Source organism: Strongylocentrotus purpuratus, unplaced genomic scaffold, assembly GCF_000002235.5.
Source record: "Strongylocentrotus purpuratus isolate Spur 01 unplaced genomic scaffold, Spur_5.0 spur5_scaffold_21, whole genome shotgun sequence".
In the NCBI taxonomy this organism is placed as follows: Eukaryota; Metazoa; Echinodermata; class Echinoidea; order Camarodonta; family Strongylocentrotidae; genus Strongylocentrotus; species Strongylocentrotus purpuratus.
In genome coordinates, this window is record NW_022145607.1 from 13,798,573 (window position 1) to 13,818,443 (window position 19,871).

General features: G+C 37.0%; 1 protein-coding gene across 1 annotated transcript in view; it reads right to left on the reverse strand.

The window, feature by feature from the left end:
* The window catches only part of LOC576448 (muscle-specific protein 20), a 35,120-nt gene extending 21,123 nt beyond the window's left edge, over window positions 1-13,997 (reverse strand). Inside the window, exon 1 of the mRNA XM_011669122.2 lies at window positions 13,653-13,997. Coding sequence (XP_011667424.1) covers window positions 13,653-13,721 — 69 coding nt within the window. The 5' untranslated portion in view covers window positions 13,722-13,997. The remainder of the gene's footprint in view (window positions 1-13,652) is intronic.
* Between the last annotated feature and the right edge of the window lie 5,874 nt (window positions 13,998-19,871).

Consider the following 19,871-nt stretch of genomic DNA (forward strand, 5'->3'; position numbering starts at 1 on the left):
ACAAACCACCTCAAAATGATATATACGAAGTTTTCCAGTTCTTTACTTTAAAAAAAAGTTATTCTTAAACCAAATAATCACCACTGATAACAATTACAGTACCTAACCCATGGAAGTCATAATTTTGATTTTCTAAAGATCTAGAATAACGTCGATTACCGCCCTCCCCGTTGGAATGAAGATTAGTCGTGAACAATGCGTGATATTAATATATTGCACAATCATTTTCAACAGTCGATAATTCGGAAGGAAATTTTTTGAATAATTTTTCAAATTTTAGAAAAGAAAACTAGTTTACTTTTGTTTTTGTATTAGATATATCATGTATCAAGAAAAAAAAAAAAAAAAAAAAAAAAAAAAAAAAAAAATTGTGTTCTTCTTTAACCAACCATTGACGTTGGCTTAATGATGAATGTTTCTGGATGGAAACGTTTCTAAGTTAAAACTATTATAAACAAAAAATGGGAATTCCCCAAAAGAAAGACGTAGGCCTATTCATAATAAAGAAACATTTGGCGATATTTCTAGTCAGTTCCTTCGGCTTTCAAAGGTAAAATAAAACTCAGGATTTTGATAGAATTGATTATCTTTATGGTCTCTGGTCTTCCTAATGCACAAAGAATTAACACAAATCTTTGCAATAAACATAAATTAGTAAACTTAAACAATTTTGTAAATAGTCAATTCTCTACCGGAAAATCTATTTATCATGATTGTTTTTTATATATTAAATCCCTACTATCCCTCAAATCCCTCAAATATTCTAAATCAAATAGCTCAATCAGATAAATTCGAACTTACTATGTCAGGCAACAAATTGACAGAAATATCAAAAGTTCTTCAGAATATGGGATTTTTTGCAGTTTAAACTAACAAATATGCAAAATTATGTGAGTCACATTGTTAAGAACAGTTCTCTTGTTTTGTGCTTCCAATTCGTGTACAGATAATAGTTAAAAATGTTAAACTCCTCACCGGGAACCTGATAATAATACCTCGGTCATACCACCGAATCGACTCAACGACTAGCCAAAGCCACCGACACTAAGCCATTCGGCGTAATGTAATTTGTTTTGTCCTTTGTCCTTTGTCGATTCCGTTGATGTGACTGGAGTATCAATCACGAGCAAGAGTAGACAAGTAGAAGAAAACAATATTTTGATTGCCTTTCCAGAAATCGAGAATTGCTAAGTCACCTTACCTTCATTTGATTGTAACGTTGGTCTCCCATTGGGGCTGATTTGGTCGCCATGGTTAAAATACTAAACCTTATCCACAAGAACAGAAAAGGAAGGAGAATGTATAAAGCCTAGAGATGGCGCCGGGCAGGAATGAAAGGCAGGATATTTGGAAGGATGTCACTGGTTGCGCGGTCGACTAAGACAATGACAAGTGCATCTCGTCTGGCACTCTCTTCAGTGGAAGGCGTTTGTTCGCGTTTGTGGGAGTGGTGGTATGTAATTTGATTTCGGACGTTGTCTTTTGGTCTTCGACACCGTGATATATGTATTGGTGGAGACAGCGCGAATGCCGGGAATGTGTCTTCGCCAAACTTAATTGCTGCGCTCCGATTGGCTGAATATTTATAGAAAGCTGAGACAAGTCGGACAGACAGGCACTATAACTTGTATGTATAAAGCCTGTGGTATCTTAGATGTGGAACAGGAGACTGGAATTTGGTTTTATGACTAGTAAGGAAATCCAACACAGATGTATTAAGGTCTCGCCTCGTATTGATTCCAGAACAAGGCTGATGTCAATTATTAAATCATTTGAGTGATTTAATAAATGAGTCACTGGCTGGGAGAAAGACAGCCTCAGATTCTTTAAAAAGATTTGACACATACGATGCTGATATGTTACAATATGATGGCAGTTATTTATGTCACTACGCTTCCTGTGTTTTGATTCGTTTAGCATTGTTTATTTTATTGTTTATTTCACCAACTCAACTATAAAAAAGTTAATGGACAAAAACTGCCACTTCACCTATAGACGGTTCTGTAATGTCTGGGTAAATGTGCGTCCCCTTGCTTAACATTAGTAGTAAAGACCAACATATTTCCTCTGTGGCGTACGTATGTAAACATGATTGAATTCCTCATCTATGAAGAAGAAAAAAGGCTTTACTTTTAACCCATACTAAAAAAAACCTATTTCAATATTTAAAATGATTGTTGTAAGGGGTGGGTTGTATGTAGATTTCACTTTTCTAAAAGTGGACGCTGATTTAAATTTGTCTTACTCTCTTCTTCTTTATCGAATCCCATTCAGCCATCGTGTTTTTAAATTTAATCTTTTAAAACCCATCCCCAATATATTATATCAAATTTCAGAATGGATTTTTTTTCTTGTATTTCCAAATATCCTATTACAATTCGCTCGTTTTCTATTTAATTTGTCACCGAATCTGCTACTTTTCATAAACACTTTTAAAGAAAACTTTTTTGTTATTTTCAATCCAATTTTTTCTAAATCTTCTTTTTCTTCCACGTGCTTTCCTTCTTTTTTCCCTTTTTATTTTTGGTTCTCTCCAGCCCCCCCCCCCCCGCCCTCTTCTAATTTTTTTCATGTGATAGTATCACATTTCTCCACTCGTGATTGTATATAATACTTTTGGTTATCCAATTATTATAATATTTCTTGAAAACTTCCTTAGTTATAGAAAATATGGTGCAAATCAACATTTACGGCATCTTTGCTACTATATACCTCGATACGTCTATATTTTCATTTTATACATTACAACAAAACGTAAACCACCCCAAATCAAGATTAATTTATACTTCAAGATAAAATGTCATTTTCACACTTAAGATTCTTCTTGACTAAATGCGCCCAATATGATGTAGCTAATACTTTACCATGTTTTGAAAGAACGTTTATCCTGAATAAGGAACAATTCAATTTTGATATTACTTGATATTTTACTGAACAATATAATGGGAGTAAAATCAAAATTACAGATATAACATGCAATCCGTGTGACAGTATACATTAAATAAACTTGAAGACAACGTAATATTTCAGTATTATTAGCACATTATTGGCTAATGATATGGTTGTGTTATGTTGTTCATCTGAAGCACTAGAGCATTTCATTTCAAATGATGTTGGCACCTAACAAACTTTATTTCATAAATAGTATTATTGTTATTATTATAATCATCATTATCATAATCATTATCATCACCATCACTATTTCATCAGTTCTGTAAATCCATCGAGAGAAGTCAGACTACTGACTCGAAATAGGGGTTGCCGTCTTCAATTAAATCAAGCGGGAACACAATTATATTGAACGTATCTCATATTTCATTGCACCCTACCAAGATTTTTTTTTAAAGCGCCCCCACTGAAGTTTATCCTATGCAACAACATTCGCGTTATTGACTGTCCCAAAAATAACAGAGTCTGACTCCACAATCTATAATGGACATGGCATACATAATTATCGTTTTGCAATATAGAAACCGAAGGTATCAAACAAAAGAGCGATCACCTGGAGCGTTTTCGCGGTCTTGAGGGAAATATAAGTCGCGCAAAAATGTGAATTTGAATGCAATGTAATTTCGTATCTAAATATTTATATGAACCTTTAGGTGAAAGCGCCCTCATTGCTGCAGACCATGATGATTGCAACGGTATTGAATGTTCCTGATTGCATTACTCAGTTAAATTTATTTTTAGGAACTGGAACCCCAGCAATTTACAAGGCTAGAAAAAGATGGAAGGTGGAAGGTGCGAGGGGGGGGGGGGGTATAGTTGAAAATCCAAACCTGGATTCCATGAAACAAAAACAAAAACATCAATACGATAATCTTATTCTGCAGTTGACAGAAGTGGATGATAGAGATGAGAGCTAGGGCATGTCATCGCCGGAAACAAAATCCCATTCGGGCTTTGGATGCAACGCCCCTGGGACTTCCGAAAGCTATTCCAACATCGCGGAGAATCTCGATTAGTTTCAGGAGGGGGCCAACCGTCCGTGCAATGTTTTGGGGGTTTAACAAGACCGTAAAAAGGTCAATACAGCTGGCACAACCACATCTCTATCGCACAGCGTCAGCCGTAGTCATTTTTTTGTTAGGAGCGAACAAAACGGCGCTCCCTTATCTACGATGAAGATTTATGTGTAGTTAGGAGTGTGCCTGTAGCGTATTGGGTATACCTAGGGCCTATGGCGTACCTGAACATAAACAACATAGTCATGGTGGCTCCTGGGGTGGCTCCTTCCGACGCCAACATGTTCAAAGAACACCACGCGAGAAGCATTTCGGCGCCCTTCCAAAGAAAGCATTTCATTACGAGTATATTCATGCTAATTTTCTTAAATAATGAATAAATGTTACTAAATCTTAATGGTTGATTAAATAATAACCCTGAAAGGATTGACAATGTTTCCTTTTCTCGAATATCACAGTGGTCTTATCTGAAACAGTTTCAAAGTCATCCGTAATTGAATAAGTTAGTTTATATGCCTATATCGGAATCCTGTAGAAAAATTTAATTTATATAATAAATAAGTGTACGTCTTACATTTAGTGTGACAAATCTAATTGTAATTAAAACATAAATTATTGCCGAAACATAATTACTTCGATAATTAAAAAATACTCAAGCAATTAGGATGCAATTTATAACACATGCCTTCAGGCTTCAGAGTCATGGGTGATCTGCATTAAGATCTTGAAAGCAGTGATCATCTGTTAAGATAGATCTCTTAATCTGATTTTAAATGTAATTATATGATCTTCAGTGATTCAAGTAGGCGAAGTAATCAAATAAGTCAGATTTAAGATTGTAGGGGTATGTCACATAGTGTGAATCATCAAGATTGTGGAGGCTAATGCTTTTGCGACGTTAAAACCTTGAGACACAGAGGAAAGGCTTGTACTAAACGGAATGTTAATCATAAATATATAATAATACCTTAAGGAAATTATTATGGAAAAGTAAAATAACTTCAGCATCCTGTAAAAGCAAAGCCAAAAAGGAAATTACATTATGGGCATATATTCCTGTTGTTAGTTAAAGATATTTATTTCGTAATATGGTCAAGATCCTAATCGAAAAGGGAAAACAATTTATATCAGTAGCTGTACGTCGTTACATTTCAATGCCACCTGAGAAGTGTCAGATATTGATTATCTAATGCACCCTTAATTAGCTATGCCTACAAGTGTGAAGACCATATCGAGTGGCGTTTTAGCCCGTTTCAGCTACGCCAAAACTATTAGCAGCACGAGTGTTACGTATAATTACTGACTTGAGAAGACATTTATTTTCGGTGTCAAAACTTCCTGTAAAGCTTACCTTCCGTGCATGATGGCGCTGATCGCCCATGGGAGCAGCCTGAGTAGCCATTTCAATTAAGTTTTCTTGTCGTCAACCACCGTCGAGGGGGAAATGCAATGCTATGTCCTTGAACAGAACTACACCAATAAAACGGCTATGTCGAACCAGAAAGATCACAGAATAATAAGCCAGATACAAAGACAAGGGCTCTTTTATGCAATAGAAATCGAGAATCCTGTTTCCTATCTGCAATCGCTGAAAGAGACAAGCATTATTGGAGGATGACACTCCGTACGTGTTCCTATAGGGATACACGTATAATCCCGTGCGCACAGACGGACGCGCGCAAATGATGTCGAAATAATTCAAGTATTTTCATACCCTATCAAGTTTTCGGTTGTTTTCTTAACGTTTCGGCTTACCTTTGCAGCGTGCTTACGCTGATCGCCCATAGGTGCTGCTTGTGTCGCCATATTGATAGGTTAGTGTGTATCCTAATGCCAAGGCTAAATATGTCAGTGCAGGAGAGGCGAGGATCTGCTTTTGTCCAGTACCAAAGTCACAGCAACAGTGATAACTAGAAGTAAGTTTGAGTAGGACTACTTCAGCAATTACGATTTGTAAATAATTCGTACGCTCTGACGAGTTAGCACGCGCGTGTACTCCTCGATTTCTTTAATTAGAAGGTAGCAAGCGCGCGAAAGAACAGGTCTTCGCAGGTTGCTCTGCAATCTCATTGGCCAGTCTGAATCCACTCCCTCCGTTTCCGCGCGTGCTTCCTAGACGTTAGAAGGATGGTAAAGCGGGCGGATGGGCGGGTTACAAATATTGGGCATCTGGTATCACGACGATAGGAATTCCCACTCGATAGGAATGCAACGACCTTTTATGGGGTTAACAGAAGATGGCAGATAGTTCCTTGGAGAGAGGGAGGGGATTCCACATTTAGGCATACGACATTTTACCAGAGAGTTGCCCCTTGTAAAGATGTTACCCAAACCCCAATTATCTGGCACTCAGCAGAAGTTTACTATTGAGACGCATCACTTGATGAGATCTTTAATCAATCAAACAGATCAATTCAACAGTGCGACCCTCTAGCCCTGCATCTACCGCAAGCACGCACCGCGTGTTTAATCGTACACACGCACAGCTGTTCCTACACCCGCCCACATCACAGACACACAGATTGTTCTTTAGGATACAACCCCACCCCAAAAACATTTTGAATGTTTGGGGAATGTTTGAAATATTCAGAGTATCAATTCAAATTGAACAGTTCACCGACAGCCCGGAGGAAACTTTAACCGAACTATTACTGCAGGCTTCAGGCAAATTAACTTCAAGTTTTGAAGATGTGTGTTTAAACATTTCCAATAAATGTAACTTCATGCTTAAGCTAGATTTAGGAAACAAATATGATATTTATTACAAACCATACTAATCAGTTTTTAATTTCAATTCATGATTTATCAAACGGTGTATATGTTTACTATTTTTTTAATCGATCTAATATAGATAGTCCATTTCTTAAACAAAATCTTCTCTGAAGATTAGGAATTTTAAGAATACTAGCACGCAATATGTTTAGCTGCACTGCTAAAGCCAGGGTAATTATGCTGCATTATTTGTAGAACGCTTAGAGACTTCTGATAAAGTAAGTGTTAGGTGCTTTATAAGCACTATAGTTATCATTATTATGTATACTACTACGACTACTTCAACCCATACGCATACATTTAAGCATTCACTCCCTGCAAGTTTCAGAGAAAAAAATAAGGATAATAAATCTTAAGGCGAGCTACTAAACATTCTCTTGAATGTAAGCTTCTCAGGTACGACGTTCCTGGCCGAATACGTATTTGTATATACAATGATATGATGTTTCCATAAAGACGGATAATGATAATAAACGTTCTCGAATGATGATGGGCAATGATGGGCAAGTGTGTTTGCCTTTAGAAACAGAAACAAGATAAGACAGTATCAACAGATGACGATTTTCTATTGCTTTCATATGTTTGTATAACCTGGAATGGCCGAACCATATAGATATTATGAAGAAGTATGCAAACGCATACATTTTACAACGGTTGACCTATTTGTATGTGCTTGTGTTCAAACGATTCAATCAATTGTTTTTTAAAATAGTGCTTGTGAACTGTTAGCAGCAGCGTGACTACAAAGGCTTATTTATGTTGACCAATGTCACAACGGATAAAACATTACAAATCTAACAGTAAGAGACAACACTGTTTGCTAACAAGCGAATAAACTGATTGTTTTAACAATAAGTGCTAATTTACCTGCGTTTAAAGTGTTTAAATACTAACACCAACATATGTATGTGTTTGATTTTGGGGATGAAACATGTTATTGAACAAACGCTTACAAATTTAGAGGGTAATGTTTACAGTTGTAAGAAGCGATTAATGTTCCGTCCGTGACATCAATCTTACGAAGATATGAAAACAATATGCAGCGGAGACGTCTATGTCAGGTAACGGTAATCGCAGTGGGTGCCAGACTTCTTTTCTCGTATCCGATATGCTTGCTTTTCGGGGTTCATTTTCAAATGATGCGGGTGTGAAAGGCCCGAAGACAGGTGTTACTTCACTAAGTATAGATGTCATCTCAATCCAGTTATCTCTGTTTCATAATAGCTTTCATGATTACTCTCTCTATGGCCAAGTTTGTGTAGGTATGCTAGAGTTTCATCACTACCTACTTGAGGTCCATGTGGGTTGACCTATAACAGTACAAATGAGGTTATGGTCCTTAAAAAGTTATGACGCGGACAACTACATTCCGACGTACGGCCTTCGGTTTTGCAAGCCTACAAATGTAACCGTTGTTAAAGAAAATGAAGAGCCTTTGTCGTCTTACCTTCATTTTGATGTAGCGCTGATCGCCCATAGGAGCTGCTTTAATCGCCATCTTGGTTTTAGATGTGTGTTTATCCAAAGGATATAAAGAATGTTAAATGGTAGATCAGATTGTACACCACACCTCACCAAATCCACACTCACGACACTGACACTATTCCCGACGACCCAGTATGACGACTGATTTCAAAGAACTAGCTGGAAAGTTTATTTACCTTTCAGGTTCTCTTCGAGTAATCGGAACCTCCCAGGTCGGGGTATAACGCGCGCGCTCTTCAATTTTGCCTTAAACTCGGAGGGGGACATGGTGCTATGCAGAAGGGGCGTTGATATCGGGAACTCCTGTTTTCTATTACGCACGCACGCGCGATCTAAATGGTATATAATCGTCAGATGCCGGCCTCCATGATGAGTCATTAGTGACCCCAGACCCCTTTACCCAATGGTATTTCAATTGACTCCTCCATTTAAGGTTTCTCTCTAAACTGGGTAACAGGACCGCTCCGTGTTACAATATTGGGGGTGTGGAAAACGTTTTAACTCTAGCTGTTGCACTAACCAGATGACCCAGACAGTGATGTTGATATTTTCAAAGAATGACATTGTCCTTTGCTTTTTATCGCAGACATATGGCCTCTTTTCTGTACAAACATACAAATGATAAGAAACTAGCTTTTATTTGTGTATTATTTCCCCCTTCCGAAGTATATAAATGTATAAAGTATAATTATTATTGTGCAAACCTACATCCAACAAGCTTTGCTTTTAAGTAGGTTCGTTTTTTTCATTTTCTGTAACCAAATCATTTTGCATTACAATGAACAATGACGGTGAAAAGAAATGAAAAATATATTCGCTCTGTATAGAGCTACTACTACTACTACTACTACTACTACTTTATACTTTACTCTGATTCAGACTTCAACTAACAATGCAGCAAATTCACAATATGCACGCCAGTTGTGAAGGCCAAAGGAAAAACTTCAGACATGAGCTTTTGAACGTGGCATGTGCTTTAGTAAGAAGAAATGTGTTTGATATAAGCAGAACAAAATACGTATTTTCTAGGCATATATAATTTTAGAATACTATTTGTATGAACTGCATGACTTCAAAGCGAAATATCGAGGTATTTGTTTTACAACACTTCTTCCTCGCAGTCAAAATTATATTAAAAAATTTGAAAAATATGAGAAGCTGACAATGCATAAAATATTCGTAGACTTTAAATCATTTTTAAAGAAGATAATATTATTTATAACCTTGTCTTGAATATCCTATATGTCCCTAGTATGAAATATTTGACTACTACTTGGGGCGATGTATAATCTATTTACTTATTTCTAAACCTGAGAATAGGTGATTTTTTTTTATCACACAATAGCAATATTAAGGTTTTGAAATATAAATACACATTATATTGTTTAGAGTTTAATAGGGTATTTTGTGCTTGTAAATCTGTTCGTAAACTATGATTAAATGCTAGAATACAAGTACCATGGTAGCCTCAAAAGAATAAATAAATCGTTTATTTAAAAGAAAAATAGGCCTATACCCATCCATGTATATTAGGACAACCTCCTTTGAAGTGACATTGCACCGGACTCGACTAGCTCATGTGCCTTTTTATCAATATTTTATTTTTTAAATGTAGCAAAAGAAATAGAAATACAACTGTTTCAAATTTTGAAGAAGAAAATGTGATCAATTTTCCCTTTACAAATCCATGCCTTGAAAGGGTTATACAATAACTCATCTCTCCATCCGATCATATTAAAAATCAAGATACCATTGTCATTCAAGTACAATGTCAATCCCATTGAGCATTTATCGTCAACCATCCACGTGTCTATGGCATGCACAACACCATCCACACGACCCCATATGCAGAAATAAAGACAGAATAAATAATTTATGTTAGATTTCCTGCTCCGCAATTAGACTATTAGGGCAGTATCCAAAATAATTTGAAGGTGTTATGACTACAAATAGAGGAACAGAGTATATATCTTAAAGTAGAAAACATATTTCCCGGAGCAGAAAAATTAGATGTCGACGTAATTTAACCATTTTTGTTAACGTGTTTTTTCTTCATTTCATAAAGAAAGCAAAAAAACAAAATAATTAAACATTTTGAATTCTATGTTCAATACACGTTTATAACAATCATTTTACTTGAAACTGTTCAATATTTAAATCTTGGATCATATCAGGCGCATTTCTACATACAATGAAATTACTGAAAATTTCAATTTTATACCAATTTCCCATCAAGATTGCGAGGACAATGTACTTCAATTAGAACCTACAACTATAAAATGTTATAAAAAGAAAAGAAGAAAAAGAAACGAAGCCCAATATTAGTTCGAAGACATAAGGAAAGAAAGGAGGGGGAAATTTCGAGACGAGAAGACAATATAACCTCTCCCTCACCTTCCAATAAATCAGAGGTTTCTAAATTTGCGATTTTATTTTCCGGGTAATATTAGCGCCCCTCCCCCAAAAATATCAATGTCACACTACAGCACTGGTAATAGATATACATGTATATATAGAAACAAGTGTCCGGAGAAACCATGGCTATAGATTAGTCCTCGACGCAGACACTCTACATGCCACGCAGCTGGTGGTAATATGTGTGCATGTAACTCGCATGATCATGAAAGTTCACATCGCATGAAGAAAGCGCATTCTAGAAACTCTGAAAGAATCCATTGTGGGGGAGTCAAGTGTCCTTGGGAACTTGTCCCGTACGGAATTTGAAAGTCGCGTTCACTTCCTCTCCCTCCTGACTAGAATAATGTATTACGCTGACAACATTCTAGAGGCCACGGGAATAGTAGGCATAATCGTATGTTACATTACTGAGAGATATAGTGTTACTAGAGGTGTTTCAGCATTTTTAAGTGCAATAGAGAAGGATGGGTTCTTGCAAAGGTAGAACAAAATGTGTGAGCTTTCACATTGTTTTTGTCTTTTTTACATCAGTTGGGAAAAAGATCAGAAAATATGTCCCCTGATAAAGATGGCTCTTCAAATGCCCCCATATTTGAAATACGACGAGAAATGGCCGAAAAGTTTAAAACATACTTTCATGCCATGTGTATATGTATTTCCGTATACCAATTTCCAAGGGTAGTGCATGTATGTTTTTTAAACAAGATCTTGTTAATTTCTTTTTAATTATGATAATTCTAAAACCTCACCGAAAACACCTTAATTAACCATGCCCAATTGCTTCTAGATATTTTCTTTCACGATCTATTTATATAACCAGTACTCAGATTCCCCGTGCTATACCCAATATCATGGGTTGACAGCAGTCTAAGGGCTTAGTAAATAGGTTGTGATGTTACTGAAAAGGTGAATTAGTAGAAGTATAGTAGTAGTAATAGTAGTAGTATAGGATTTAGGCCATCGTTTATACACTTTGCTGGGAATCCAATGCACTAGACTATAAACATATACCATGGTAAGAGTTTATAATAACATAGAACTTTTCTTTCTGAAATAGAGTATCAGTATTTAGGATGTCACGTTAACGTGCTTACTGAGAACGAGAAGTAGTCTGAAATGTTTTCTCAACCCTTCAATGCACCAGGTAATGGGCTGATAACATTTCGTCTTTAGGATGTCAAGTTTCTACCATGAGAGGTGTAGTAGTAGAAGAAGCAGTAGTATAAGTAGTAGTAGTAGTAGTAGTATAAGTAGTAGTAGGAGTAGCAGTAGTAGAACAGTACTACTACTACTACTACTAGTAGTAGTAGTAGTAGTAGTAGTAGTAGTAGTAGTAGTAGTAGGTGATTAGGTGTTTGATCGCTTGGCTGTAGATTCTCTCTAAATTAAATTCAATAGCTTATTCACAAAACATGATTGTTTGCATCTCATTCTTTCATTAAAACTTTCAATTTTGATCAAAGGTCCAGCTTTTAAACAATTTACTTAAATCCTGCACAACGTTGTAACTGTACATATGACCCCAGCTTTCTGCTTGAAGGTTAAACTATACCGAAGCATGGGTTACGATAATCTTCTAAACTAGTTCTTTAATGGTCAAGCACGAACATCTTTGTCGCTTTTGGGTCTTGTAAACCTCAATCCGGTCATGTTTAAAATTCATGCATTTAGAAACGTCTTGGACATTAGTATGAACATGGTGAAGCGTACCGACAGCATGAAGACTTCAAACAATTCTCAGGAAAAAAGCTATTCCTCAACATAGTGTATGATATAGAAAAAACAAAACACATGGGTAATCAGAATAAGGCTACAAGACAAGATATAGCAATTGCTACTGATTGCGAAGAGCACAAGTAATGATCAGAGCTGTCATGTTTGCAGAAATTGGAAAGACTTATAAGTATATATGACCACTTTCGGAAATGGTAGCCCAGTTGCACCTGTGATTTAAAGGTTAGGCAATCGGAAACGTGACTTGAGAGAAATTTTAAAAGGCTGTCGAAAATTGCCGGTTTGGGACCAGAACAAAATGGAATCAATGGTACTTGGGAGAAAGGCTATGTCTCCAAAAGTGGCCATTCCTCGGTTCCTTTTACGGCTCTGGCTACATTTCAAGAACTTGATCTGGACAACCCTTCTCGATGGCGCCAAAGGGCTGGAACAGAATGAAATTCGAGCACCACAAGTCTGTGTGTAACATAAGCAGCTCCATGAGGGACAGGGGAAGGGGTAGGGGTAAGGGGAAGGGACGAAGGGTCGTACTGTGAACTAGAAAAAGTAAAATGCATTCAGATGGCGTGGTATAGTAAATTTAAGAAGAGCTTTGCGATAGCATGAGCTTCATGTACATCTGCATCTTGATGGAATTAACCAGTTGCCTCTCGAGTCCAATGATGTTTGCGTGCAGCATCACTTGAAATGGAGGTATGAGAAGCCCTGGGGTGTTGCACGTTCTCATATTTTACAGCGTAGATGCTCTAACGAAAATATATTGAAACGTAAATTGTCCAAGATGAAGCAGTCGTCATCCTTGACAATATACCATTATAAAATAAATGTTTTGATAAATAATTGCAGATGGAATAAATATCTGCCCCAATCGATGACATCGGACATACGACACTATCAACAAAGATAACGCATGTTAAGTACATGACGAGTCTTCGTCATTTCATTGTCCAAAAACAAAACTCTATTAAGTACTAAAAGGAAATTACATGGATCCAGCGTGTCGCTCGTTTTCAAAATCAAACAAAATTGTTTCAATATGAAAAATAAGTACATATCAGTATTTCAAGAAATACCCATTACATAAACCATAATTGTATTTTTTGTAATGAACGAGGCGTACATGTTTCATAATGAGACACATAATCTAGATGAAGAAGTGTAAGGACTGTGATCAATATAATTGTTGGGATGGATGATTGAAATAATGTGATGATCCTACATGAACGGTGATGGGTTGTGATAATTCCGATCATGATTATCATGTCATCATGGTCTTACCTTTGCGTGAATCGCCCGCCACATCCCGAGTTGCGGGGCACGGTTGGCTCTTTGTTGTTGAAAAGCCATGATGACAGGTGACTAAGAAACAAGGAATGAACGAAATTACAAGCTCCAATGTCAAACCTTCCCACAAATCGCTGCACTTATTAGCCAAGATATATCACGACTCTCGCCTCGATACTTTGATATATTTCAAATTAATCCTTCAGGTGTTCGCACGAAAAGAAGAAGAAGAATTCCGTGCAAAATGACGAAACACCGCTCGAGACGGAAGAAAAGTGAGGACAAAATATGTTGAGAGATAATGAATATCAGCTGTGACCGATTCGAGGAAAGTTAAATGATTTGGATCTACACTGGTACCCGTCCCCGCCTTGCCCCACACCAGTTACACATTTCATAAGAGGTGTTAATGACACCCCTTCCATTATCAAGTACACGTCTTTATTACCTATACGAGATGATAAGCTTGCACCGGGGGTAAGGGTGTCTGATATTGTCTTAATGAAATCAACATGTTGATGGTGTGAAATTTTAGTCGTAGGCGAGAGTCCAACAAGAATTTCCGAGGGTTGATTACGTGTAGATCGTGGTGTATGCATCATAGTACAATGAGTCATTAAGCAATGGTGAAGTCGATCAACCATTCTAAATGGTTTAGGAAAACAACGTTTCCTGGTTGAAATGTGGATTAAACTCGAGGTTTGCAATAAAAAAAAGTGTAAAACAAATGTACAAAAAAGTAGGCCTAATAGGTGATTTTTGTTTGTTGTATAAAACCTTATGTACATGTGTCTAATTTGGTGATAGTCGTTCCTCTTATCACATACCGTAGTGTCTGTCTAACCTACACATAATTCGCAATAAACCTCATTAACTGACATAGCCCCAACCCACTCCCCCCCCCCTCACCGCTGTTCCCACTCTTTGATACCGAAGACTGTATTATAAATTATCTAAATGATTTGTGGTTTTAAAAAAAGATAAAGTTATCAGGAATGCTCATGCCTCCCCAAAATCTTCCCTACTCTAAATTAGTTGAAATATCAGATTGTTACATGCTTGAAATGACAAACTGATAATAATGGAAAAATACCCTTTTTTATATTCTAATTTCCTTCACGAGCATTCAAGCTAGCCAATGTTTACTTCTTCCCAAGTAAGGATTTGCATTTATGATCATTCTTGTCTGAATAAAAATAAACAGTTTGTGAGTTGTTAATATGGTTTATAGTGACAGTAAATGTGATAAAATTACCTAGATGCGTTCTCCGGCTTCCAAAATAATAATAATAATAATAATAATAATTATCCTTGCTTATATAGCGCCTAACACTTACTTTATAATTGGCAATATATTTTACAATACCTACTCTATAATAATTTAAGAAATGTTATTACGTTTGCAATTCATCATGTTTATATAGCCAGGACAATTGGCAGATAGTGTGTCAGACAATAATTGTTATTCAACAAAAATAGTGCGGCTCTCACTTGATATTAAGAAATTATATTTTCAAAAATTACAAGGTTGTTTAGCTTTTAAGCTTTTTTTTACAGCTTTAATGTACCCGAATATAGGATTTAACCTAAAATGGAAGTTTGTGCAAATATTCTAGATCGGTCATGACTTTGGTAATATCAGGCGCACTTCATTGTAATTAATTTGAATATTAGTTACACTCGAGTTACTTTTACAGGTGTAAAACTTGAAGCAAATCTTGAGCTCACGTATGGGAATCGTATTTTGAGAGAAAATTAGTATGATTTATTCTGGATTTTTTATCACGCAGTAGATTGGTTGTTTGAACCAGTGCAATACAAAAAACATACTGCGCATCATCTTCGATTAAAACCACAACTCCCATTTGCACACAGTGACCTGTGTTTAATAAACATATGGTATCAGTTCTACCTACCCGGATTTCCTTATCTTTCTATGCTCATTATAGTCAGGAGGCTTAGTGAAATTATCGTTACTTGCCGGATAAAAGCACCATTTTTGGTACAAGGCTCCCGTAGGACCTACTAAACGATATGAGGCTAGGAGCCCCCGGCAAAAATTTCAATTTAAGTGTGTGGAGGCGGGGGCGTCTTTTGGAGCCCCCAAATAATTTTATAACATTGATTTGCTGTTGTACAAATACCGTTTTTGGTACAGGGCTTCCTTAGGACCTACTGAACGATATTAGGGTAGAAGCCCCCGACAAAAATATCATATAAGGGCGTGGGGCGGGGGCGTAGCCTCGTAGCCCCCAAATAATTTAGAAGGTAATATAACATTTATATGTTGTTGTACAAATGCCATTTTTGGTAAAGGGCTTCCTTAGGACCTACTGAACGATGTTAGGGTCGGAGCTTCCGGAAAGAATATCATATAAGGGTGTAGGACGGGGGCGTCGCTTCGTAGCCCCCAAATAATTTAGAAGGTAATATAACATTTATTTGTTGTTGTACACATGCCATTTTCAGTACAGGGCTTCCTTAGGACCTACTGAACAATATATAAGAGTAGGAGCCGCCGGCAAGAATATCATATAAGGGTGTGGGACAGGTGCGTCGCCTCGTAGTCCACAAATAATTTGTAATGTAATAAAACATTGATTTGTTGTTGTACAAACGCCATTTTTGGTACAGGGCTTCATTATGACCTGCTGAATGATGGTAGGGTAGGGGCCCCCGGCATACATATTCATATATGGGTGATTGGGGGTCCATGGCGTTTGTACAAGAACAAATAAATGTTATATTACCTGACGAATTATTTGTTGACTACGAGGCGACGCTCCTGTCCCACACCCTTATATGATACTCTTGCCGGGGGCTCCTACCCTAATACCTTTCAGTAGATCCTAAGGAAGCCCTGTACCAAAAGTGGCAATTGTACAACAACAAATAAATGTTATATTACCTTCTAAATTATTTGGAGGGCTACGAAGCGACGCCCCCGCCCCACACCTTTATAGGATATTCTTGCCGGGGGCTCATAGCCTAATATTGTTAAGTAAGTCCTAAGGAAGCCCTGTACCAAAAATGGTGCTTTTATCCGGCAAGTAACGATAATCAATGAATTTGAGGCTAAGCCACCTGCCTATTACGCTTATCAAAATGTTTAGCACATTCCATTTATTTGTAATCTTGAACATTAAGCTTAGGTTTCGTTCGAGTATGTGAGAATTTATTTTCTATATTTATCAGAACTCAAGTTTATCTTTGATTACTAGCCCCATAATTTGTTGGGTCTACAGTACAGGTGATGAAAGGCTTGGATTAACAAGATTAACATTGTCAGACTTGTGAGTGGGATCGATGGCGGCAAACAAAAATGTAATGTGGGTGTGTGTACCTGCACACCTCCTTCATCAGGACATCCTCCACCCCACCACCCCACACTTAGTGAAGCATACCTCATTTGGAAGCCCATACACAATCATGTTTGTTTAGAACATGATAGTTTCCTTCATATGCATTGATTCCCCATGCTTCCTCATATTTTGATTTATAAATGCACATGAATAATTTGATTATAGTTTTGAAAATCATTTCATAATTACGAATTTCATACATAACTAACATATCGGGGATGGATAAAACCCCTAAAAATCAGACTCATTAGTGTATGAATTCTCTAAATAGGAGACATTGCCCATCCTGCCATATTCCACCATACATGTCTGAAAAGTTACTCAATTTATTTCAAACACTTCGACTGTTTACCTGTAAAATGACGCCTAGAAATTGACACCACGTTGTAATGTGTTAGATCGAAAGGCATGCAGTGGAGATAATTGGGGCAAACATACCCCAATGTTAATGACATCATAATCTTACAATGTAGTGCGCGTGTTGAAACACTTCACCGTGTGTGGGCTTTATAAGATACATATTATTTCCCTTTACGTCGTTTGGTACAGTCATGTGATCTACTATGCACATGGATAAATGTATGCAGTATGTATCATGTAGTTTAATAGCCTACTTGTTGAGTAGGCTCCCGTCGGTAGTCAAGCGGACAAATGTGGTGTGCGCGAAAAGTTGTGCGTAAGGACATTCGTAAGGGTGTGCGCGAGGACGTGTGTGAGAACGTGCGTGTGGCGGGGTGTGCGTGTCATAACCATAAGTAGAACACGGCGTCAAGGTGGGAGAATGCCAGTCTATCTACCGGTCATTCGTTACAATAGAAGGGCTCGATTATACTTACCGCGTGCATTATTTTATGGCACTAATTTTTGAACTGTAAATTAGTATTTAGCTCAGAACAAGAGAGACTTTTTTAGTAATGTATCACTTACATTTTCAGTAAATCAACGAAACGATTGGAGAAACGTCTCTGACTGAAACTCTCTGACTTCAGAATTCACTCTTACCCCAACCCTTCTTGTTAATTAAAATATAAAACTTTTCATCACGGTCTTTGTCCATTATTGAGTACTGTCATTAATTAGCGTACATTCGTTCATATGTATTATATCGTATTGGGCCTACATGTATTTCATTTCCGTGCACCTTCGGCACTGTTCTCAAAGACTAATTAAAACATGAAGTGCCTGGCAATTAATTTTCTTGAAAGACTGTACAAAAAATGATGTAAAGACACATAAGTGATTTCGGATATGAAGCTATAAAGATCCGACTCGTACTACTTTACTATGAGAATAATATGAATCTCATTATAGTTGTTTTTTCCATCTCTTGTTAGGCCAATAATTTTTAGTTAATGATGGTTAAATAAACCTTACGCATGTTTAGTTCCTTGCACTAACATCTCAAACTTTCCATGCTATATGTAATCAATCCCGATGAATTGCCGAAGTCGGGGCGGTAGCGGAGTTTCTAACATGAGGAAAGCATACTTAGGGGGGGGGGGGGGGGGTGATTTCCGATAAAAAAGACAGTGAAGTATCCAGTATGGTGTGGTGCTGGCATACATTACCACACCCGTTTGTAGGCCAGGGAATATATGATATGAGAGGGCGATGCTTAAATACCTCCGTCACCATATCCCCCTCTCCTCCCCTCCCCTCCCCATCCTCTCCCTCTCCCCTCCCTCTCCCCTTCCGCTACTCTAAGAAGGATTTTACCTTCATGTTGATAGATTTCTGGATAATTATGCCATTGGAAGGAGCACTCCTAAACTCACACTGTCCACTGTCTGTGACCACATTTCACTTAGTGTATTAATCTGATTGTTTCTGATCACATTAAGGTATACTTAGTTGCGATCAGCTTACCTTAATCTTTGTGTAAGCGACCATTTAACATATATAAATTATGTCTTCCTTTGGTCATAATACATATTCATAGTCGTTTTACAGTTCTATTATTAGTGAACCTTTAATGCAAGCAAGGAGAAATCTCAACTCCGTATGAACATCCTTTATAATTATCGAAAAGACTACTTAAATGTGGTAAAGAATAAACCAACGATATTTGTATCATGTTTGTGCTTTTCAAACTATTTCGTTGAGACTCTCATAGGGTGTTTTTAGCAAAATTGATGCATGTTTATTTGATTCCCCTTGAATAATCGCTTAATATCTTTAACAGTCGAACCTCTGCCATACTGATAGGCTAATTGATTCAACAGTGATTCGCTTGCACTGTGACATTTGCACTGCAGCACTAACGAGGGGGTGCAGTATTCACAGGCGGCCAAATATTATGAGACCATAGGGGACATATAAGTGCATAATTTATGTTGTAGGAGTTTTCAGACGAAATTCCTGTTTATCCTACCTTCACATCTTCATAAGAGAGCAAATGGTCTACTCAATGTTATGTTTATTATGTTACTTCTTTACACTCCAATATTTTTCTATTCGTATAGGTCATAGTTTTTTGGTAATTGTTTTATTAAATTTTGCTTGAATTTAGCAACGATTTTTTTAAAATGAACTCTTGTCGTTGTTCAGTACATCATGTTCATTAATTATCGCACAAACGGATTTTGTGTAACTAATATCTGATTTATATCAGTTCCCTGGTTTACCTTGTGTCATGCACATAATTAGCGGTCATGAAAAGTGAACTGGAAGAAGTCTCCAGATGAATTCCCCCAAAAATGATCGTTTTGTTAACTTCATATCTTCATACGAAAGCAAATGAGTTAGGCCTATTCAGCTTTGTGGATTCCTATTTTCTGTTCAATCAATCATGGAATACAGAAGTTATCATTTTAACGTGATGATCAAGAATGAACTTTATTATGATTTTTTT